Below are 25,610 nucleotides of genomic sequence, written 5' to 3'. Positions count from 1 at the left end.
ACACACACACACACACACACGCATATTACTGTGGAAGATTAAAGCAGTAAAGTCCACAAGTCTTATAAAAATGCAGTTTTAATGTAAGCAAAAATAAAGGCAGATTTCTTTGAAGCATAAAATTCTGTGGTTTAAGCAAAAACTCAGACAATTTAACTTAAATCTTATACTGCTTGGAAATTGTCTCTATTGGCAGATTTCTCTGTATTGTAATATTCCTGGGCTTGGCATATTTCCAGGCTTTCTTACTCTGTGATTGATTCTCTCACTCTCCCAGAACCTGCTACTATACGCACCAAGTACTCCTTCACAAAAATCAGTCTCTAGTTGTGCCAGTGCTAATAAAAATGTGAATAGAAGTGGTTTGCCAGTCTAGGTGATTACCTGTTTGTCGGTTTAAAAGAAATATTCCAGTCAACATCCCTATCTTTTTATTTTCTAGCATTAGGTTCACTAACTTTTCAAGTTTCTTAATGTCAATGTGGATGTTTTACTCATGCTGTGATATTATCAATTGGCTACACAAGATGAGGTTATTTGCCATGAATGTGCTGTTTTTCTGTAAATTTGGATAAAACACTGCAGTATCATGTTTTATCTGATATGGTAAATAACATTCACACTGCTTTTCATTTCAGTTAGCACACTAAGTATTTTCTGGTTTTAAATTTCATACTTGTACTTCATGTTGCTGAAATCCACGGTGGTGCAGCGGTAGAGTTGTTGCCTCACAGCAAGAGGTTCTCCCGTTCGATTCTCGGCTGGAGTGCAGGGACTGCCTTCTGTGTGGAGTCTGCATGTCCTCCCCGCGGTTGGGTGGGAGTTCGAAAGACATGTGTAAATGGGCGTGCCTTCGTTGAAGGTTGGACGTCGAGCTGGCACCTCGGTGTTCGTGAAAATCTACTGCCAATCATTAGAGTACCGGAGTTCCTCTGTGGCGACCCCCTAACCAGGAAAAGCCGAAAGACAAACCACAACTTGTACTTCATGTTGCTGTTTTCCTAGTTGGGCACCAGATGGTGCTATTTGTTATAAAACCTTAATGGAAAAGCTCTTTCAGACTGCCATTAGACTGCTGTTGAGGGGAAAGGTTAGTTTGTTTTTGCTTTCTTGTAGTTTGCATTGCTTCATTGTCTTCTTCTATTTTGTATACAATGGTGTATTTTCTTTACACTGTGCTTTACTTGTATTCTGCTTGAAACTACATATTTAAACGAGGAAAGAGACCAAAGCTGCATCACCTGTGACTCTCACAGAAATAAGAACAGATCAGTTAGGGTGGAACTTGTAACCAAACCTTCTATTTAAAGGGTAAAATAAAATATTTCAAAGCTTTACTGGAAAAGATCTTTCAGACTCTGCCACAGGCTGCTCTGAAGGAAAGAAGTTTGTTTTTGCTTTGTTGTAATCTGTATTGCTTCCTTGCCTTCCTCTATTTTGCATACTGCTGTGTATTTTCTATACACCATGTTTTAAATTTATTCTGCTTTCAACTGCATATTTAAACAAGGGGAGAGTGCCCACAGCGGTGTTTCTGAGTCGCACAGAAATTAGATTTTCCCCCGCCCTGGTGCTGTTGGGTTTTTAAACTCCACCGTCTCTGTAGTTGCCTACCCCTTACATTATTTTAACCACATTTTTCCCTCTCATCTTTCATTGGCTATATTGTTAGTACGCACAAAATTATCATTTTGTAAAATCAGTCCTCTTCAGCTATTTAAATTTATTGGTCTTCATACTCTATGCCTTACAGCCAGGATAGTAAGTGCCCACCCACTTCCACTCTATCTTACTCTTTTAAAATTAGTGTCTCTCCCCTTAGATTGCTAAAGCTTGAGTTACCCCCTTCTTTCATATCTAACTGCTTCGTACACTGCACTCCTTAGGATATTAACCCATTTTTCCTATCTCACCTTTAAAATTTCTGACATCTAGCCCAAGACCACCAGTTATTGAACAGCCCACATTCTGTCTCTCAGTAGTCATCTTGGGATTAGTGCTTTTGTTTTGCTCCTGGTGAGAGAAGGAACATAGGGACATTACTTCCTAGAGACTGCTGATCAGCAGAAAGCCTGATAACTTCTTCATAGGTGCCAGTTTGGAATTTGCTCCTAGTGCGAGAAAGAGAGGACACTGATTCTTAACTGTATGTCTGACCAGTGAGTGTTTGTACGGGATCTTCCTGATTTGTCTGGTTGCTATTAAATGCCTCTATCAGGAAAAAGCTAAAAAAAGCCTACAGACCCATGACTCATATGGGACAAGACTGTTCATAACCACGGAGCCTGTGTCCTGCTTCTCATGTTGGGAATGGTGTTACTGTTTTGATTCTGGTGAGAGAAGAAGCAAAGGGACATTGTAAGACCAGCACTAGTAGTAGCCAATCAGGCAATTCCCCTCTTTTCATCATACTTCTTGTTTAGCTGCTGTCTAACCTAACTTCTGAATCTCTGAATACTTCATCAATAAATCACCAGGGTCTACTTTAGTAGCTATCCCTCAAGTGTTTGGCTGTGCCCTGTATAGAACCAGACATCTAAGTTAACATTTTTCCTGTAAAAGCACAGTTAAAATTTCACCAATACCTAGTTACACACAGGGCAACTAGTTTGCAGTGACAAGCACTGCCCCAGAGTTGCTAAGCAGATACTCCTAACATTACTTTATATTCTAACTGCAACCATATAATCAATAAAAAAAGGAACTGTTGTCATGGATATGAACTATCTTTCAATAGTAAAATAAAACCAAAACAACAAACCAGGAATATAGGCAGGAGATCTAGGTTCAAACTGCACTCATAAAATGTCAACCACTAATAATAATGGCCAAAATAAACACAAAAACAGCTTTATTGACGTGAAGCGCTTTTCGTCTCACTTATAGCGAGACTTCCTCAGACGTAAGATTTTTTACACACCGTTAGATTTTTAAAATTATGCTGACAATTACTCAATCCCTCCAACCACCAATCAAGAAAGCAAGAAACACAAAACCAGAAATAACATCCATGAAACTACTCTAATTAAAACCTTATGAGAAATATAATTCTAAAAAAAGTATATATAAATACATTTATAAGAATATGAATAAATTACATCTAAGAAGTTAATATTTAAAATACTTCTAAAAATACAAAAAAATGTATAACTAATCTGAACTAGGAATGTAATGCAATGTGCACATTACATAAAAACATGAAACTTAAAAGCAGCCTGGCCTACCTATAACTAAAAGGTACCCAAATAGTGCCAGCACCGCAGCAAGTCGGGGTAGAAGCCCCCCAAAAACTAAAATACGTCAGTGTGAATAAATTAATAATATGATGATTAAATAATATAATCTAGATAAAGTTATTAACAAATAACAGAATACATAATAACTACCTAAGGAAAAATTAATAAATTATGATATCAAATGTAAAAGCTCTGCTATTACCTTAAAAGGCTTTGAAGTTTTAAAATGCAGGCAACTGAATATATTTCATTCAGGCCTGGATGATGGCAGGCATGAGTACGTAATTGCCATACTAATTCCAGTCTCTCCAACAATAATGCACTTGGACCCCCTCTCACATCCATTGTGATACAATCAATTGCTCTAAATTTAAAAGAGTGGGCAGAAAATTCTCTTACATGTCTAGCCAATGCACTTTCTTGTTTGGATGACCTAATACTATAGAGATGCTCATAAACCCTTTCCTTGAGCTTCCTGTCGGTTTTACTGATATAGAAGGCAGAGCACATTTGGCATTGTGCTAAGTATACCACCCCCTTGAAGTTGCAATCAAACTTCTGATTGGAATTATAACTAGTCCCTCTAATCAAGAAACTTTCACCTATATCCATATAGGGGCAGTAAGAACACATACTACATTTTTGCACCCCCTTCCTGTTACAACCACTAATTTCCCCTTTCTTAGATCCCAATAAATTCTTTAAGTTACTTCCCCATTTGAATACCACTTTAGGAGGGCCTTTTAATTTAGAAAAAGGGGGTAATCTGACTTAAGGTTCCAATTTTTATTGATAATATCCATGATACCATACCCATTTATACATGTGGTAATGAAACTTACCACTTTTGTCAGGTTCCTTTCATTAACAACGCATTCTAAAGTGGCACTTTGGGCTCCACCCCTGATCTCATCTCCTAGAATCGGTCGATAGAATCTTTGAAATCTTTTTTCCTTAACTTCCTGTGTTAATTCTTTCACAAATGAGACAGGATACCCTCTTTTGAAGAGCATTTCTTCAAGTTTATTACACTCCAGTATAAATTCCACATCACTAGACACCATTCGAGCTGCCCTCACTAGCTGACCCTTTACTACAGAGCATTTCTGGAATAAAGGGTGACAGCTACTGAAATGGAGGAAGGCATTCAAATAGGTGTCCTACCTAAAACTTCGAGCTGTATACAAATTGTATGAACTGTCTTTGTTACCAGCATGGTGGATATGAACATCCTGAGCTAGTGCAAAAATTGCCTCAGGTTTACTGACAACCAGCTAATTCTTAAAACAAACTGATAAGGTATGCGAGAGATGTATTTACACAATGTCACTGGACGCAAAGATCTCACACTAAAGCACTCCTAATGTCAGTCAGTAGTACACACACTGTACCATCACACACAACTCAAATTAAACACAGATCCACATAAGCTGAGGCACTTAAATGTAACCTTCCTAACCCCCCAAAGACCAGCATGACAAGGTACACAAACACCCTCAGCAGCTCTGAATGGACTCTCTCAAAATAACAGCCACATCAACACATGCAGACAAATCTCATGGAGCCTCTGCTTCTAAACCCATAAGGCAAGCCACGACACAAGCCAACATTCTGGTCATTGGAAACTCCAACGTGAGATGCATCGATGCCTCTCTCACCAGGCTGAGTAAAAAGTCCCGGTCAGCTGCTTATCAGGAGCTAGGATCTACCACATTACACGTGCACTCACTTTTCTGGACCACAAGTACCAGTATGATTCAGTCATAGTCCATCTGGATGTAACTGACTCCAGACGTACTTCCCTAGACTATATAAAGAGAAATATCATGGAGGTCTTGAAATGAGTGTCCAAGGCTGGTATGAGCCTAGCACTGAGCAGCATTCAAGCACTGAGCAGCATTTTACTTTCCCCAAGGATGATTCCACAATACAAACAGCAGATGACTGACTTTAATAATGGTCTATAGTTTCTGGTGTCATTCTAAGGGGCTGCAATATCTATCACCATGGAGGAAGATGGTCAACAGATCACAATGCTAGTCAGGGATGGTCTTTACTTCTCCCCACTAGGCTACTGAATATTAGTTAAACACTCCCCCATAAGGGCTTTTTAGGCAATGCCAAACTGGAAGTACTTCCAACACAGCAAATCAAAACCAAAAAAATCTAAAGGTGCGACTGCTTGGTGCTAGGAGTCTTAACAAGAAACTTCACTCCCTACAAGGTCTCTTCACCCTAGATAATGCCAATGTCTGTGCAGTCACTGAGACATGGTTTAAATCCATGGACAGACATACCAGTAGTGCAAGGCTGTAATGCCTTTACATACATTTAGACCACAACTACACAGACAGGGACTAAAGGTGGACATGTCTCAATTTACATAAAAAATAAATGTACCTCAAGGCTGGTCAAACAAAATAATGTACTTGAGCTTCTCCACGTTCAAATCACCACAGGCAAAATCTCTTACCACTTCTTAGCAAGCTATAGGCCCCCTCTATGACCCAGGTAACCCATAACATGTATTTAAACTTATTGATAATACTCACCATCCAACACAATAGCATATTCATGGGTGACTTTAAATTACCCACTATTAACTGGGAACAATACGACAACAAACGTGCAGGCACACAGATACCTGGATTTTGTAAACACAAACTCTCTGGACCAGATTGTCAATATGTAGACCAGGGGCGCAAACACACTGGATCTGGTCATCACTAATATGGGAGAGTGCTGCACACCCCCTAGTGTATTCTCTAAAATGGTCTCCTTTAAAGTAAATATAAAACTCGGAATCACAGCTAACCCTGAAATGTTCAGGAACTACTCTAAGGCTGACTGTTTACTATTAACTGATAACCTGGCAAAATTGCAAGCTCCCATAAAGCCTGAGAACGCTGTTGCCCATGTGGAACTGCTCACAAAAACCACATAGAAACATGTTAATAGCTGCACAGAGGCAGATGTACCCACCTTGAAGTGGTACAGAACTAACTTAAAAAACAAGCACTCTGGTAGAATCACATCAACAGACAGAAGAAAATCATGGCAAAGATTAGGAGGTATAGCACCCAGCAGGATAAAAGCATTCTCATAAAACTAAACAACTCAGAGAACAAAAAGTCTACCAAAGCCAAACATGAGGTAAGTTTGACCTCTCAGGCCAAGGACAACCACAAGGCATTTCTTAGTTATGCCCACAGCTTCACAGGCAATACACAGTTGTGTGCAGAGCTCATTGCTAATGGAGCCACCTACACTAAGCCAGAAGATATAGCAAACCTACTAGCAGACAAACTCAGTCTAACTTTACCCCTCTCTCCGCCTCACGGAAATACCATCAAATATAACTCTGCCCTACCCCCTCCTATTTTCACTAGGGAACGGGTCCTCAATGCTGTCTCTAAGGCCAAGAACACTGCATTGATGGGTCTGAACAATATTCCAAAATGCTTGCTAAACAGCATGTAACGATCTATCAGACCCTCTGGAATTGCTATTTAAATGCAGCCTCTCAACAGGCTTCTTGCCTCACGAATAGAGAACAACAGTCATCACTCTGCACAAAGGTGGGCCCATCTACTCACCGTGGAAACTACACACAAGTCTCACTCGTCTCATATGCAAAGTCATGGAAAGAAGTAGAAGTATCACAGAAAAGGTCAGGTCAATAATGACATAGGAGCCTCCAAGCACTGGACCCAACCCAGTTTGGTTTAGTCACAGACAGGTCTTGCCTACTCAATCTGGTGGACTTCTTTGAGAAGGTCAACAAGGCAATGGAAGAGGCAAAAAGCTGCCTACCATGACCTGGCCTGGGCATTTGACACAGTAACCCACTTGGGCACTGTTGATCAACTCAAGAGGTTAGGTATAAAACCTTATGTCTCCCAATGGATAGCCAGCTGCCTCACAGACAAGACCCAGGAATTTAGAACAGGGGAGTCCAACTCTACAAAAAGGCTAGTCACAAGCAGAGTCCCTCATAGATCAGTCCTGGGACCGCTTCTTTTGGGCATTTACTCCTCTGGAGTCAAGGCCAATGTCAAGGGCCTTTGGCTGACCCAATCTGCAGACAACTGCAAGTTAGGACCAGTCATAGAATCCCCAGACACTAACGTCATCCTGGAAAGGCTGACAGACAAATAACTTGTGTCAGAGCCATGGACTAAACTAAATGCCAAGAAATGCATAACAGCATCCTTTGGGAAGTCATTCCCCCTTAGTAATTATCATATTGCAACACTCCCACTAAGAGCTGACCCAGTAATCACGGACTTGGCACAGACAGTAATCTACATTTTAATCATCACATGTCTCTAGTAGTGAGGAAATAATTCTATATTCTGCAACTTAGAAACTAAGGTATAGCATCTAGGTCCAATGAGGTCACTGTTCCACTGAATTCAACATTCTTCAGACCTGTCATTGAGTACAATGCCACCTTCTGTATGTACCTGACTAGGCATATCCAACAATTGGAACATCTACAGTGGTTTCTTACTTAAAGAATACAGGGCATAAGTAGCTGGTGCTATGCAGAATGTCTCAAAGCCCTATCACTGTATTCCATCTCCTACAGGCTGATGAAGGGAGATCTGTGCCTGGCATACAAGGCATTGCCAGACCACACTCTGATGTACCTCCTGCATAGCCAGAAAAATAAACAGCACCAGAGTTACCCGTTCTAAAGACTTAAACCTTGCCTACGAAAAGACTAGGACCTGCTGGATTAAGAGTTATGTATTCCAGAGACTACACTTTTTCTGGAACCGACTTCCCCATCCATATGAAGCAGAGTTCCTCCCTAATGCAATTCAAGTATAACTTGGACAACTAGGTGATGGGATATCATGCACTAGAGCTAGAACATGCCCTAGATAAATGAAGAATGAGGTGGGTAAAGATCTGCGTTAGTCCCTACTGTTGTCATCAGACTGAGCTCATAATGAACTCCTGAACTCTTGACTCAAGGTTCCTCTAGCATATACTTGATGCCCAGGTCTTGCAATTTTATGGACCCCCCCCCCCCTTCAAAATGGCTCTGCTGGCCTATTTGAGCTTGGACAGCAGACCCAGAAAGACAGTTCTCAGTCTTGAGCACCCCTAATCCAAGACAGGATGATTCAAGAGACTGATCCTCCAGGATGAGGTTTTTCACCCATGGGATCCAGCTAATCACCCCAAGACATGGCACTGCAAAAATTTGCAAAAACACATTTACCCATCATCAAACCTAAAACATGTTTACTGCACTTTCTAGTTCTTTGGATAAGGCCTGGTTAGGGTTTAAATCTTCACAAATTAAAGGTGAACACTCAACCTTCAGGGTCCACGTGACCAAATGGAAACAAGCATGCCCCGAGGAGGCTGACAAATGGACTTGGCCTCTGAGAGCTTACTCATGCAGTTATACTCTGACTTATGTCTGGGGCTGCATAGACAAAGTACAATTACATAAGGAACTTACAATAACAGTAGATGTTTGAGTGGATCATTGTTGACTACTGGGACATCTGCTACAGAAGGCTTGGCAACCAACCTGGTTTCCAGAGCTCTGCACCCCCCCAGTCAGACAAACGTCCTCATCCCTGTGAGATCAGGGTGTTCCAACTATAAAGCAGGCATTTACCTATTCCATTTTTTGCTCTGTATGCCCAAGAGCCAACCTGAGAGAAGGACTCCCTTGCTGATTCCTGGGCAAGGTCCTGACTAACGCCAAGACCTTAAAAACATGTTCACTGAGGCATATATCAGCCCTGTCCTGAGCAGCTCAGACAGCAAAATCATAGATACTGGAGCTGAGAAAGGATGCCAATTCTGCTTTCTGTACTAGAAGGAGAGTATCTTCTACTTGGCTATGCAAGACTTCTACATAGTTGGCTAGCTAACTTCCCTTGTGATGTTAAGCACATCTTCTGTGAACTGATGCCAGAAAGGACAAAGTTATACCATCCATGCTATGTGGTATAGGGATCTCATACATATATATGTATGTTCTGAGTTACGAGATTCAAATTTAAGAGTATGACCAGTTTCTTCCTGGGTGCTGACATGAGAAGGCAGAAACAATGTTACCTGGGATAAAAGGGTGCCATCAGTATCACTATGAGAAAAAGTCAGCAAAGATAAACGAGCCATCTAAATAAGGAAAAGTGTGAATACCCAGCAGTCTGCAATGAGCTATTACAGGAGCTAGACACTTTGTAAAAACACTCTGAGCAGTACATAACCCAAAGGGTAATGCAGATAAATGACAGAGTAATACAGACACACAAAACCTTAGAAAACTTCTGAAATCTGTGGCAATAAAAATATGATGATACACATCTTACAAGTCTAGAGTTATCAGAAAACTTACAGGAGGAATGTGAGATAAAGTTTGCAGGGACAACATTTTGAACTTTGGAACCTTCATAAATGGGTTAAGAAAGGACAGGTTGAGAACTGGTCTCCAAGAAGGGTCCTACTTTGTCACCAGAAAAAAATCCTTAAATAACAATCTTTCCACCACTGATCTGGGGGAAGTGGTTTTATGATTTCCACAGAAAGCATTTCGTTGATGACTTGGGGGGAGAACAGGCAAGTCTGATTTGGAGGATCGGGGGAAACCTCTTGAACAACTCTGAGCACCAGTCTGTAACTATTTGCTGCCAAAAAGGGAGGGTGAAGAACCTCCTCCTGGGACAGGTTTAATGTAGTGGCAAAGTGGGCGGGGGAGGAATTCTGTAATAGTCATTCCATATCATTTACTGGCCCTTTCTCTGGAAGGTTCTTTCCCTTCTTCAATGAACCTTCGTGCCAAGTTTTCTTGTTATGTCAGCTTGTTAGAAACTAGGACCTGAGTTTGCAGCAAAGATTTTAGCAGACTTGGAGAAGGAGGGATGAAAAATCTGGGTAACCCTCTGAAACAATTTCCCTCTTTCCTCATAATGTGAGTACCCAAGCAATAGGACTAAACAAAACCTCCTTATCTCAGTGAGAATTCAGAATTTCAGATTTAACATCTTCAGAATACTTCTGTGTACGCACCCGAGCAAACAAATTCATAACAGAATCAAATGCTGCTGCTCTGGACACAGTCAGCACAATCATAAGAACACTTCAAAGAATGATTAATACCTGGGAAGCAGAAGCAATTAAATCATTTAAAGAATACTTTCCATTAGAAGAGGGAAAACTGGCAGTAATGTTCCTCATTTTGTCAAAAGAATTAGTTCAGACTATGTGAAAGGACCCAGTGACAGAGGTACCAAAGTCTCATCATACATCACTGGAAAGATCATGAACAAATAATTCACTCACCGATAAACTAGGTCTATTTTGCAAGGTTACAGAAATATACAACCCCTTGTTTGACCTTAATACTTTTGTACTATTTTTGACAAGCAAAATACGATTTTCTATTCTACATTTGCAATATAAATTCAATGTCACTGTACATACTTTTGATATCAACACCAGTGTGCAGTCTATTGTCTAACGAACTCTTATCATGTTTTCCATCTTTCTATTATATACACAATTTATGACACTACAGATCTTATGACTACCATTCTTAATACAGACTATAGGAAAATAACTCAGGAAGCACGTGATTTCCTAGTTTGTAAATGTATGTGTTAAGACGTAGTTATTAAATGTTTGGACAAACTCTAGTAAAACACAAAATACTTTATAAACTATGAAATATAAAAATTGCTACACTAAGGCAACACTGATGAAAAACTAGATTTATTCTAAGAATTGTAATGAAAAATAAAAAGAGAAAGTAAATTTATAACAATGTGCAACCAGAAGAGGGGCCATCTCTTCACATAGTCTGAAAAATCTGTCATTCTCAACCCTTTCAGTCTGCTATTGATGACTCCATCAAACAGCCAGCCCTAGCCTTCTGGGCTGAATTTCAATGCTTTTAAAGGGGGGAAAGTGAAGCCAGTGCAGTTTTCATCCAGTGGGAAGCACAATTCACCCAGATGCTTTGACAACAAGAGACAACCAGAACCAGCTGTAACATCAACCTCCTTTTTTCCATTTTACTCTCGATTCAAAGATACCCTACATCTTCAAATGTCATCCCTAACTGATACAGATCCTCCTTCATGCAATTCTTTCATTGCTAGGTTGGGCAATCTCACCTTTTCTTGCATTCTTCCTGTATCTCCCAAATCTGATTTACCAAATCACTTTCTGCTGTCCTGCACATGTGACTTAACCATCATAATTTGTTCTCCTTGACCTTCTTTGCAACTGGGGCTACTTTGACTTCTGCCCTGTTGTCCTCCATTCTTTGCCTATTTGCATCCTCCTACTACCCCATCTCAAGCATTTCATCACCATCACCTCAAACTCCTTCAGCTGCTCTGCCCTCAGTGCCCAGGCATCTGTGCAGTACAGAAGTACTGGCCACACTACTGTTTTGTACACCTTACTTTACAGCTTCCTTGGTATTCATCTGTCACACACTATCCTAGCACTGTACCAACTGGCTGCAGCACCTCTGATTCTAGCTTTGAATTCCTTATTCAGATTTCCCTTCTCCTAAACCACGCCTTACAGATACTTGAAGCTGTTATCATGTATCACTACTTACCCTTTTATCTCAATATTGGACTGTTTCCTTAATTCCCTCATTTGCTGCCATAACCACTGTTTTGCCTGTACTCAGTTTCATCCCATGTGTCTTCAGTTTTGTATTTCAGTCACCTATTTGTTCCTCTTCAGAGTCTTCCTTTAGTCCCATATAATTTGCACACTGCAGCTTTGTTGATTTCCCCTCCAACCTGTTTGCTGATGTAGTCCATCAACACTATGAAAACAAGTGAGATCAGAGCCGAATCCTGATGCATATCCACTTCCACGGGGAACCCTCTGTAACTATGAACACTGTTGGTACCTCTATTATTGGGTACTTGCACGCAAGTCTGCACTAATTCTACCAATGTTTCCAGCACTTTGAACATTTGCAGAACTGCACAAATCTGACTTTTTTTTGGGGGGGGGGGGGGCTTTCTCCATGTCTAGAAATGCTTACCTAGACTCTTTCCTCATCTCCAGAATTTTCTCCACTAACTGCTATACTGGAGGTCTACATTAGAAACCTGAAAGACGTAAACATCGAACGCATACAGATCAACACATAAAGAGTGATCTACCATTACAGCAAAACACGTATTCAGTGAAAGTGGAAACACCGAAGCGCGATCCTGGGGATAAGGAAATGTATCCTTTTCCCCACTGTAGTGCAGTCTCGGAGTTGGTATATTTAAGTAGTGGGGGTGCAGGAGGGCTAGCCCCCCTGCAAAAGTATTTTATTTTAATTTTATTGATTTAATTTTAGTATGCCTACATGGCTCTGTTGGTTACGGAAACACGTTTGGTGTTTCCACTTTTGCTGAATATGTGTTTCTCTGTAATGGTAGATCTCTCTATGTGCCGCTCTATATGCGTTTGATGTTTACATCTTTTGGGTTTATAATATAGACCCCAAACTGCAACTACTAGGTTGGCTGCACTGCATACTGAACTGAATCCAAACTCATTTCCCATCTTACCTTCTACTACTCTGCATATTTGTTTAGCAATCATCCTCTCCAATATTTTCATGCAGTATAACAAGAGTGTATGCATACAGCTTTGAAGATCCTTTTGTCTTGAATACATGTGCATACAAATGATACAAAAAAAATTAACTTCCCATTATACCTCTGCAGAAAATAGCAATGCCAGAAATTAGCAACCACTCTGAAATAGACTATAATAAACCTTTTCCTCTGCTTGAGGCACAAAAAAACTGTCTTGAGAAACAGCTCAGTTACATACTGAAAATGATTTACTGTTCTGTAACCCTTAATGGCCTGCTACACCAATCAATATAAAAACAGACCAACTTAAAATAATTTTGACAGGCATTTTCTAATCATTCAATGTCAGCAAAATTTAAAGAATGACAAAAAATCTTTAATCAAAAGAAGAGACAGCATTCTTTAACTAGATCTGATGCTCATGCATCACAAAGGTAAACAAACTAGCTGGATTTGCCACCATGCAGTTTGAGTGGACAGCCTGTGCTTCCTGGATAACAGACATCACAGAAAGCTAACAGGAACTTTGGAAGGGAACAGCTATTCAATGCTGTTTAAATCAGGGCCAATGGACATTCCTTAGCAAAGCCAATAGCAACAGGTTGTGATTACTAGTAAGGCAGGACTAGGGAAAATATATAATGCTGGTCTACCTTTGAGGGGGTCAGCATGAATCAGAACTCCAAAATAGGACAGTGACTTAAATTACCACTGCTCCAGGACCACTACTACTAATATTCTGGAATACCTTAACAACGTAAAACTTACCAAAAGTGTTCATCAGCCTCTACCAATAAAAGCAATGCCATGTCATACTGCTTTCTTTTTAATAATGATCTGCCTTTTTCATGAAGCCCCATGGCTAGAACAAGAGCCTGCAAAAGAAAAAATACACATGTATATATTGTAAGGTAACTGTAATGAATTCACTCAATTGGGTTTATTTTCCAGATGTTAAATGGAAACTTTTGAAAGAACGTAAAGCTGTGTTAAGTAAACTTACCATAACAGTAGATGTTCGAATGATCACTGCTGCAGTAGCGTTTGCTATATAGGTTATATCCTGCCAAGGATATAACAGCCAACCAGCTTTCAAACTTCAGGGAAACGTCTACGTGCCCAAACTGTCAGGCAGCTCGAGCTGAGCTGATTAAAAGATGAGTTTGGACCCAAGCTGTTCAGATCTTTCCTGAAAACAGACAGAGAGAGAGGCTGAACCCTGAAAGGGCAATGCTAGATACAACCAAAAATAAATGCTCACAACCTGGCATAAAAAGGGATGGAGGAAGTGGCTACTACATAAGTGATCAATCAAACCTACTGTTATGGTAAGTTTAGTTACACAACTATATTATGTTCATTATATTTATCACTGTTGCAGTAGCTTTAGCTATATGGATCGATAACCTTAGCTTATTATATTTGGGAGGTGGAAGGAGAAGAGCCCTGGAGATCGGTCCTACCAAAGATTGATCTGGACCCAATTGAAGGAATCAAGCATATAGTGCTTTGTATAAGTATGTACAGAGGACCAAGTAGCAACTTCTAGAATAGTTATAGAATTCACCCTTTCCAAAAAGCCACGGATAGAGCCAATGCCCTGGAAGAGTGGGCCTTGATGCTAACTGGAATAATTTTGTTATGGTGGTTATAACAAAAGGTAATAGCCTTAGACAACTATTTGGAAATACTTATTTTGGCACAGGTAGTACCTTCTTCTAACCTTCACAAAAAAAAAAAAAAAAAAAAACAGCTGATCCATTTCAAAGATCTGAAAATATTTAGATCGGTCAAGACAGTACCAGAGTTGTCTGGGGACATCCAAGGTATGAAGTATCCTTTCTCCTTCATTTTTAGGTTCAGGCATAAAAGAAGGATTAGTTCTCAAAGAAACTCCATCCCTGTGGAAAATGAGACAGGGCTGACTCACCATAAGAGCTTACAACTTGGACAATCTTCTTGCACAGGTCAGAGTAATCAATGAAACTGTTTCCATGTTAAGAAACTCAAGTCAGGTAGATTAGCTAGCTCAAATGCAGCAAGTGCTAGGTTCTCTAACAAAAAATTAAGATCACAAGGACAGGCCACCGGTTTTCTTAGGTTCACAGCAGGTTACTAGGCTAATGGCCCCAGGGCCTTTACAATCCTAGCCATGTAAAAAAAAAAATTTACCCAAATTGACTATCATTAGATGATCGTTGTTAGCAGAGCAATTCTATAATCAGCACTGACTGCCCCTGCCTATGAGGGACATAGGTGCCACCCTCGGGGTGAATTTATGATCACCCATCGTATGTCAAGGTTGCACTTAAATAGGGTCATCGAGGAGCTCTGCCTCACATGAAGTCGGAGCCTATTTAAGAGGATTGGCAATCTCTGGGAGATGCATCTGTCTCTCCAACATGTTCTGTTAATGTCACAGACTAGGTTGAGATCCCTGGAATGAGTGACTCTTGTCCCATTTGATTTGTGGATGTGCAGCATTTCCATTAGGACAGGGTAAGAGGCTGCACTGTAGGCCAGGTACAGGTCATCTCTCAGCAGCCTGTATGATACAGAGTACAGTGACAGGGCTTTCAGTCTTTTCATGTATGAAATGTTTTGGAGGCCCCCGTATGAAATGTTTTGGAGGCCCCCAGATTCTCTTAGTTGGTTAGAAATCTCCGTGGCCTCTCCAATTTCTGCAGGTGTCTGGTGATTTACATACAGAAGGAAGCATTGTACTCAATTAGTGGTCTGATAAGGATCATGTACAGTGGAGTTATAATCTCCTTAGCCTTGGATACAATGCCCTTATTTATGAGATGTGCAATGTAGAAGGCTTTCCTTACCACTATGGACACATGGTGATCGAAGTTTAGATTGCTATCAACCTGTGTTCCCATGTCTTGCACCACTGAGATTGAATGTAGAGGCCTCATGAGCAAAACCCCCTTCAAAAACACAAGACTGCATTAAGAGAGAAGGATCCATGGGTTGACATGCTGAAATGGTCGATAAATTAACCTTAACAGAGGAGTAAGAATGGCCATAGGATAATAAATGACAAATATTGTAAAACTAGAGAACAACTAGCACTGAATGACTGCTGGCTATGTTGTTGGCACCAGCTAGACATCCTTTCCCCACATGATTTTCGAGTAGCGAGCTTTCTTGCTGCATTAGTACCTGCTGCATGTCCTCAGTAAACAGCTGTCTAAAAGTAAATAAGACCCTATCATCAAGGCAGCCAACTGAAGTTGATTTATGTTGGGGTGTATCAAACATCCCTGTTCTTGTGTGATTAAATCTAGCCTGTGACGAAGCTTGTGGTAACTGCCCCAGGTCATTTCCAAAAGAAGAGAGAACCACGGCTGCCTAGTCCAGAAGGGAGTCACCACAATGATCCTGGGGGATTCCTTCTGAATCTTCAGAAGTACCCTGGATATTAGTGGAAAGGGTAGAAATGCATGCCTGTCAAAGGAAAAGAAAAGGCATCTGTCTTTCAGGCCTGAACAGAAGCTTGCCAGTTGATTGTTCAGATAAGAGACAGAGGTCTACTTGAGAAACTCCCCACAGATGGATCAAATCTTATAATACCCCCTGATCTAGTTTCCATTTGTGAGGGTCTGCCCTGGTCCTGTTCAGATTGTCTGCCACACAGTTTTGCTCTGACAGTATGTAAGATGCCTGTACAGTAAGACTGTGTTCCGAAGCTATACCTCAAGCTAGCATAGCTAGTCAACAAAAAGGGTATGACCTGGTTTCTCCCTGCTTGTTGATGTGCCACATGACGTTAGTATAATCTGTAACAACTTGAAGAGGCCCCAGGGACAAAAGATGATTCAATGTTGAGTGGTCTAATCAGGACAAGCATCTCTGATACTTATGTAACTGTATCTGTCCTTGGTGTCCCACAGACTCTACACTTTTATCCCTCTAAAACTGCTCCCCAAGTAAAGTCCAAGGCATCTGTGGTGACTGACTGCTGTGGAACAGGGAGGGAGAAGAGGTCTGTTCTATCTACCACATACTTTCACTTCTGACAAACCCCGGCACTAGGATTTGAAAAGACCAAGGGTGTTGGAGCTGGGACCAAATAGACTTCAGATACCACTGTATCCTTTTCATGTGGAGTCTTGCCAGGAGTATCATGAGAATCAGAGAAGCCACGAGACCCAAAATTCAGAGGTATTCCCTCACAGTGATCACAGTTGTGGAAAACCTTAGAAATAGTTCTACATATAGATCTACTTTTTCCTGTGGAAGAAAAGCTCTTTGAACCTAGGTGCCTAGTTGACATCCCAGGAACACAATCCTGTATGAAGTCAAGAGACTTTTGAATGTTCTTTTTGAATCCTAGTTTCCAAAAAAGATCTCTCATCCAAGAAGATCAGTGACATTTTGAAAGACTCTGCAAAGATAAGCCAGTTGTCTATATGTGGAAAAATATGAATACCAGTCAGCCTGCAAACAGCTATAAAGTACAGTTTTGTACCTACCATAAATGTAGATGTCCAAACTGGATAGCATCTGCAGTCATAACAACTGGGTTGTCCTGTCGTCAGGCAGCCCTTCAGTCGGCCGGATTCCAAAGTCCGGGTCCGGCTTCGGCTGATGTCGCACTCTCCCGACGTCATCTCTGTTGGTCTTCGGGTATAAAGACATCAGCCGACGCCATTTTCCTCAGTGTTTCTTGCCCCAGATGCCAGTAGCCCTCTTGGAGGCTAAAATTTGGATAGATGCCAATGTTTCCAAACAGATAGAGGTAAACACACAAATAAGCATGTATGTACATATATACAAACAAATACACCATAATAGACTCCCCCCCACCAGCTAGCTATTAGGAGGGTAAAACACCCTAGGAGTACCACAGAGGGGAAGGAGGGAGGGTAATCCTGACTGCAGATGCTATCCAGTTCGGACATCTACATTTATGGTAGGTACAAAACTGTACTATGTCCTTCATGGATGCATCTGCAGTCATAACAACTGGGTAGAATACCATAGCCAACTAGGGGAGGAGGATAAAACTAGATTATGGTGTGTTTAGGATCCCTTGCAGTACAGCAGTGGCAAACCCTGCTCGGGATCTGGAATATAGAGGCAAATTATAATGCTTGGCAAATGTATGCACGGAGGTCCAAGTAGCCGCCTCAATAATGTCTTTGGTTGCCACTCCTTGTAAGAAGGCTGTGGTAGTGGCTGTTGCCCTTGTAGAATGAGGTCTTATGTTCTGTGGAATTGGTTTTCCATGGAAGGAGTAACAGAATCGTATGCAATTTCCTATCCATTTGGAGATTGTCTGTTTGGAAATAGCTTTTCCTTCCCTTCCTGTTGCATAGGCTACAAAAGTTGGTCAGTCTTTCTGCTATTTTTGTTCTGTCCAAGTAGTAGCGTAGCTGTCTATGTACATCCAAGGTATGCAGTATTCTTTCCCCTCTGTTTTGTGGGTTGGGAAAGAAGGTAGGTAGGTGGATTGCCTGGTTTAAAGACACTCTGGATACCACCTTAGGCATAAATGTAGGATTAGTCCTCATGGACACTCTATCTTGGTGGAAGATTAGGAAGGGTTGCACTGCCATTAAGGCCTGTAGTTCTGAAACCCTCCTAGCTGAAGTAATTGCCAGTAGGAAAGCAGTTTTCCATGACAGGTGTTGTAGGTCTGCTGTTGCTGCTGGTTCAAAGGGTGATAGTGTCAACTTTTCTAGCACAAAGTTTAAGTCCCAAGCTGGTAAAGGTGGTTTCCTTGGAGGTTTTACATTTTTGATTCCTCTGAGGAACTGCCTGAGCAAAGGGTGCGAAAAAACAGGTGGATCAAAGCTGTATTCTGCTGAAATAGCTGATGCATGTATCTTGATGGAGGAGTAGGACAGGCCTGAATGAAGAAGTTCAGCCAGATACTCCAGAATGTTAGGCATATCTATGTTTGACACATCTTTTCCTCTTTTAGTACTCCAAATGACAAACCTTTTCCATTTTCCAGCATAGTTCCTTCTTGTTGAAGGTCTGCGTGCTTCAAGAATAATGTCTTTAACTCTTTGGGAAAGCTCTGGGTTAGCTGCTGCTATGTGATGTTCCATGCAGTCAGTTGCAACGTTTTTAGGTTTGGATGTATGATGCTGTAGTTGTTCTGAGTTAACATCAAAGGCATCAGGGGTATTGGCCACATATTGTTCAGAGACATGCTCCTCAGCAGTGGGTACCAGTGTTGTCTTGGCCAGTTTGGAGCTATCAGGATTATCCTTGGACGTTCTTCCTTGATCTTTAGTAATACTTTGTGTATCAAGGGAAGAGGTGGGAATGCATATGCTGTCAGGCCTTTCCAGCTGAAGGAGAGCGAATCCACTTTCCATGCTAGTGGGTGGAATGTCCTTGTGCAGAATTTTTTGAGCTGGTGATTGAGAGGTGATGCGAATAGATCTATCTGAGGCATTCCCCATTTCTTTGAGATGGTCTTGAAGATGTCCGGGTGCAGTTTCCATTCGTGGGCATCCGATGTGGTTCTGCTTAATATGTCTGCTAGAGTATTTTCTTTTCCCGGTACAAATATTGCCTGTAACTGGATGTTGTAGCTGAGTGCCAGGGTCCACAGCTCCAAAGTCATTCTGCATAAGGGGTATGAATGAGTGCCTCCCTGCTTGTTGATGTACCACATGACTGTGGTGTTGTCTGTCCTTATCATCAACTGGCCCTCTGAGAAGTGGTCTGAACCTTTGGATTGCCAGTTTTACTGCCAGCATTTCTTTTAGGTTGATGTGCAGGTGAAGTTGATCCTGTGTCCACAATCCTTGCACGCATTTGTCCAGCATGTGGGCCCTCCATCCTAGGTCTGAAGCGTCTGTTGTGATGGTCTGGCTTGCTTGACATCTGCGAAAGGGTAGGCCTGGGTTTGTCTGGCATGCCTGAGCCCACCATAGGAACTCCTGTTTTAAGCATGGAATTAGTGGGATTTCTGTTTCTAGGCTGTGTCTGTGTTGGGACCATAAATTCTTTAGGTACCACTGTAGTTTTCTCATATGTAGTCTGGCAAGTGGGACCAAGATTATGCATGATGCCATGAAGCCCAAGGCCTGCAGTACTTTTCTTGCTGTTAACTTGTTCAGCTTTGTTAGTGCTAAGAAGTAAAGAGGTAGTTCTTTTGTTTTTCTGCAGTTAGGAATGCCATTTGTTTTACTGTGTCCAATTCAGCGCCCAAGAATGTCCTTGTTTGGGATGGTATCAGCCTTGACTTTTGTAGATTGACTGTGTATCCCAGTGCTTGTAGCAAGTAAATGACCCTTTGTACATCTGTTGTCAGCTTGCTTTTGTTGTCCCCTTGTAGCAGGCAGTCGTCCAGGTATGGGTAAATTTGAATTCCCTGTAGTCTGCAATGGGCGATTACTGATGCCAGGCATTTTGTGAATACTCTGGGCGCAGTAGATAAGCCAAAGGGCAATGCTGAGAATTGATAGTGCTCTGATCCTGCAAGAAATCTGAGGTATCTTCTGCAGATTGGTCGAATGGGGACGTGCAGGTATGCCTCCTTGAGATCTAGAGTTACCAGCCAACACTCCTTGCCCAGCATGGGAAGAAGTTGCTGTAGGGTCAGCATTTTGAATTTTGGGACAATGATGTATGTATTTAAGGCGGACAGGTCGAGAATTGGTCTCCAACTTTTTCCTTTCTTGGAACTAGGAATAGTCTGGAGTAGAACCCTTTCCTTGCTCTGCTGTTGGCACTCTTTCCACAGCTCTCATGTTTGCTAACTGCATTATCTGTTGTAGAGCCTCTGTTTTTTGATTTGGAGGTAGATTTGGCATTCCTCTTTTGACTGGTAAAGTGTGGAAGTGGAACCGGTATCCTTGATCTATGGTTTGTAAAATCCACTTGTCTTTTGTTATATAGTGCCAGTTCTTTGAAAATAAGGTTAACTTTCCGCCTAGAGGAGCTGCTATTTGTTCCCTGGTAGGCGGATTTAGGATTAAGTCACTGTGGTTGTGTTGATGTAGTGGCAGTGGTTGTGTCTGTGCCTCTGTTGTTACCTTGCCACTGTCGTCCTCTGTAGGCACCTCCTCTGGGTTGGTTTCTGCCTCTGGAACGTCTATTCCTGCCCCTTTGAGATCTTGTGGAGTCAGGAAAGGACCAATTTTGGCAGGCCAGTTCCTGCTAAACCTTGGGGTTGAACCTGCAAGAAATCTTTAACCGTTTGAACAGATTTTGCCTTTTCTTCCATTTTCTTCATAACCTGCTGGGCAGGTGTACCAAACAAACTTGTCTTATCCATAGGAGCATCTAGTAACTTTGCTTTGACATGATCCGGTAAAGCTTGCTCCTTTAGCCATGCATGCCTTCTTATCACTGTGCCAGTCATGGCTGATCTAAATGAAGCCTCCAGTGCATCATAGCCACATTTTAAGGAATGGTTACTAACCTGTTGTATGTTATTTACCATTTCTAATACATATTTCTTATCAAGAGATTCATCAGTGGTTAGCTTTTTAGTTAACTGATCAAGCATAAACTCTTGGTATTGTATCATGTGAAACTGACAGTTTAAAGCTCTAGCTGAGAGAGTAGCTGAAGTGTAGACCTTTTGCCCCATCTGTCTAATGACCTTGCTTCCCTTTCAGAAGGAATAGGGTTTTTAGCTATGGTCGCGGCTACTGTCTTGGGACCCTGGGATATAGTTTCGGGGTCTGCAAGTGGGGCCTTGTAAAGGTGGTGATGGGTGTCTGGCACCCTGTAAAATCTGTCTGGTTTGGCAGGGGCTGGAGGTAAAGAGTCTGGTGCGGAGCAGACATCATTGAAAGCATCATCCACCACAGAGAGAACAGGAGGTATAGCTAATGGCCTGTGTTGTGGAAGGTGCAGAAAAGTCCTAAGTCTTTTTCTGGAGTCTGAAAAATCCTGTTGCTGCCATTGGAACTGCTCTCGCATGGCATGTAAGGTTTCCCCAAAGGAGAATTCTTCTGGTGGGGAAGCAGCTGGAATGGATTCTTCAGCATCAGAGTCTTCAAAATTGGAGAAAGGAGCCTCTGGCTGGTCAGTTATGTCTGATTCATCGGCAGAATCATCAGATGACACTGGCTCAGGGGCTCTGCCCTAGGTCTCTTCTCTGGGGCTGAGAGGCCCTGTCTGGGTGAGATTGAGATCCTCTAATTAATGAAATTAAATCTTCTGCCAGAGTAAGCATTTGAGAACTAGAGGAGGGCCTGGTTGTAGGGGGTTTAACAGGCACTGTTTTAGTAGTCTTGGCTGCTTTAGCCCTGGCGAAGGCCTTAATGGACATGGCTGCTGGAGGCCTAGCAGCACCACGTGCTGGGGTAGAGACATCCAAGGGAATGGTGTCTGATAAGTCAGTGGCAACCACCGTAGTGGGTAAAATTTCTGAGGCCGATTCAAGAATGGTAGCAGGTGCCTCAGTTGTAGAGATAGATTCAGCTGTACTTTGATCAGTTTTCTCGGTTTCGGCCGAAACCGAGACACTCGCGGTTTGCTTAACCATGGTTTCGGCCGAAACCGCGGACCGCGAGTGTCGGTCTTTATCTTTGCGTTTTTTGGCAGATTGGGTAGTCGGAGGATCCGACGGCATAATGTACGCAAAATCAGAACCGAAAAACTGTTCAGCAAACTCCGACCGACGCCTAAGCGTTCGTCGGTTGAAGGAAGCACAGGCCGAACAGGCTGCTACGTCGTGGGCTGGGCCTAAACAAGGCAGACAATAAGAGTGGAAATCTTTATGAGGTATTTGTTTCCCACAGGTTAAACAATTATTAACTTTTTCTGACATCGGCTGAGGCAAGAAAGAGTCCCCAACGGGGTACTTAGCTTTAGAAGTCTTCGAAGTATTCGGTAGAAGTAATCTCTGGATCCGACCGACCGGCACTTGCGAACAGCTTCTGCTTCGGGCGCCACGCGGCAAGAAAGACTGGGGAAAATGGCGTCGGCTGATGCCTTTATACCCGAAGACCAACAGAGATGACGTCGGGAGAGTGCGACATCAGCCGAAGCCGGACCCAGACTTTGGAATCCGGCCGACTGAAGGGCTGCCTGACGACAGGACAACCCAGTTGTTATGACTGCAGATGCATCCATGAAGGACATCTGGAGCTAGGATAATTTGTATACATTCTTGGTGCAGTGGATACTCCAAAAGCGGGTAAGGCAGAGAACTGATAATGTGATTCAGACACACAAAACCTTAAGAGACATCTGAAGTTTGGATGAATAGGCATGTAATGATAAGCATCTTTTAAGTCTAGTGTTACCAGCAAACTAGAAAGAGGAAGAAGAGGTACCAGATTGTGAAATGACATCATTTTGAATTTAGGCACCATCACAAATAGGTTTAGGAAGGAAAGATCCAGAACTGATCTCCAAGTTTTTTCTTTCTTTCTTTAGCACTAAAAGCATTCATGAATAAAAACTCTTCCCCAACTGGGAGGAAGGAAAAAGAAGTTATCTACTTATCATAACATTCCATGTGAGTTGTTCATCTTGCCTTCATTTTTACTGATGGGTTCGGAGACTATCCCTCGGCTCCGTGTTGGCCTACTACAAAGCTTGAGGATTTCAAGTAGTTCGAGGCCTAGTCCCTATCCCATGATGCACCTAGAGTTACCTCAGATCTTGTTTGCTGCGTATAACAATACCATATGAATTTTATCACTCCCAAGGGAAGGTACAGAATTATTGAGCAACCAGGATGGATCCAGCATCTCGGTCATCTAAAAGCCCAGGAGGGGGTAGGAGGGAGGGACGTAAGAATGAAGGTGAGATGAACAACTCACATGGAACGTTATGGTAAGTACATAACTTCTTTATGTGAAGTTGTTCTATCTCGCCATTCATTCTTTACTGATGGGTAGCGTCCCAAGCACCATCAATCTCGGGTGGCTCACAGGAGTATATTTCTCAGGACCGTGGACCCAAAGGAGGCTCTGTCCCTGGAGGCCCAGTCAACTTTGTAATGAGTGATAAGGGTATGAGGTTTTGACCAAGTGGCAATTGCGCAAATGTTATCAATAGGAAGTCTGGCAGAAAAGGCAGAGGATGTAGAAACAGCTATGGTTGAGTGAGCCTTAATTTTTGCTGTAAAGGCATGTTGGCAGCTGAATACGCAAAAGTGATACAATCAGATAACCATTTAGAAAGAGTTGTTTTAGTCACTGGTCTACCCTTCCTGGAATCTGAAAATAAACAAAAAGCTGGTCTGATTTCCTGAATTCTTTTGTTCTATCCAAATAAAATCTGAGCTGTCTGAACATCAAGTTTGTGCAGCATGTACTCTAAATTGTTTGAATGGTTGGGGAGGAAAACTGCCCAATCAATAATTTGGTTGAGACTAGTTTCAGTACAAACTTTGGGCAAGAAAGAGGGGATTGTTCTAAGTGAGACTCTGTCAGCATGGAATATCAAATAAGGAGGCTTGATGGATAAAGCCTGAATCTCTGACACTCAGCTAGCAGAAGTAATGCTACTAAAAAGATGGCTTGCATGACAAAAATTTGAGGTCACATGAGGAAGTTGGTTCAAATGGAAGAATTATGTGGGAAAGCATAACATTTAGATTCCATGGAGAATAAGGAGATTTCACAGGTGGTCTAATATGAAAGGTCCCTTTGAGAAAGGCTTTGGACAACGTGTGTGACATAATATTCAAACCCTCAAATCCCAGATGAAACTTAGAAATGGCAGCCAGTTCAACATGGACTGTTACTGCTCCAGCTCCTTTATTGAATATCATGGTTAAGAATTCTAGAATAGAGGCTATAGGGGCTTGGTAAGGATAGATATTGTTTTTAGAAGCCCATTTAGAAAATTTTTCCATTTGCTGAGGTACAGCTTCTTCATAGAAGATTTATGAGAGGAGAGGAGAATTTGCTTCGTTTCATTGGAAAGGTAATGGAACCTGGCTATGATGGGAATTGGAGCAGCCAAGCTGTCAGCTTCAGGGACAGCAGAGAGGGATGAAGTTCCCAGACGAGTGCGTCAGACGGTCTGGAACTGGGTCCAGAATCCAGGGGTCCTCCAAAAGATGAAGTCGAAGAAAGGAGAATCAAATCTGACAAGGCCAGTAGGGAACTAACAGAATGATGGGCCTTCCCAGAGTGCTTTGGGTTTCTGTAATACCTTTGGTATCAACGGGATCGGTGGGAATGCGTAGAGGTGACCCGGGGGCCAATCGTGAACAAGTGTGTCTCTTGGGGCTTCTCCTGGAGGAGGAATAAGGGCAAAGTAGCTTCTGCATTTCGTGTTCATGTGACTGGCAAAAAGGTCGCAGCAAGGCTGGCCCCACCTGTGGAATATCCTTGTCCACTATTTTCGTCTTGAGGGACCACTCGTGGGGTAACAAGATTTCTCTGCTCAACTTGTCTGCTATCACGCTGGATTTTCCTGGGATGTGCGTTGCCAACAGAAAGGACTGGGTGGAAATAGCCCACTGCCATACTCTGAGTGCCTCGCGACAAAGTGGGCAAGATCTGCTTCCTCCTTGTTTGTTCAAATACCAGACCACTGACATGTTGTCTGTCTGAATCTCAATCGTACCCAGAGGAAGTGAGTCCTGAAAGTACTGCAACGCCAAAAGTACTGTTCTCACCTCTAGGACATTAATATGCACATGTGTCTCGATGTGCCTTGGGCTGTCTTTCCCGGAAATTGCCCCCCACCCTATCAGGGAAGTGTCCGTGGTCACTGTGGCCACTGGAGGGGGTAAGCACAAATGGGCGTCCTATCGTAACACAAGCACATCCAGGAGTGTCTCCTAAGAGCAACTCCTGTACCCGCTGCCCTACTCGTTCCATCAGATGCATAT

At 42.2% G+C, this 25,610-nt stretch overlaps 1 protein-coding gene across 8 annotated transcripts in view; it reads right to left on the bottom strand.

Moving 5' to 3' along the window:
* Positions 1 to 25,610, bottom strand: part of NUB1 (negative regulator of ubiquitin like proteins 1) — a gene marked incomplete in the record, with an annotated part of 1,333,835 nt that overhangs the window by 722,538 nt on the left and 585,687 nt on the right. For all 8 annotated transcript variants that reach the window (XM_044066898.1, XM_044066904.1, XM_044066897.1 and 5 more), the window contains 1 exon segment: positions 13,598 to 13,704. In XM_044066898.1, coding sequence (XP_043922833.1) covers positions 13,598 to 13,704 — 107 coding nt within the window.

The sequence above is a fragment of the Protopterus annectens genome, chromosome 3.part1 (assembly GCF_019279795.1).
Source record: "Protopterus annectens isolate FY-2018-M chromosome 3.part1, PAN1.0, whole genome shotgun sequence".
NCBI lineage: Eukaryota > Metazoa > Chordata > Ceratodontiformes > Protopteridae > Protopterus > Protopterus annectens.
The sequence above is the reverse complement of the archived record's forward strand: the minus strand, read 5'-3'. Positions and strand labels throughout refer to the sequence as shown.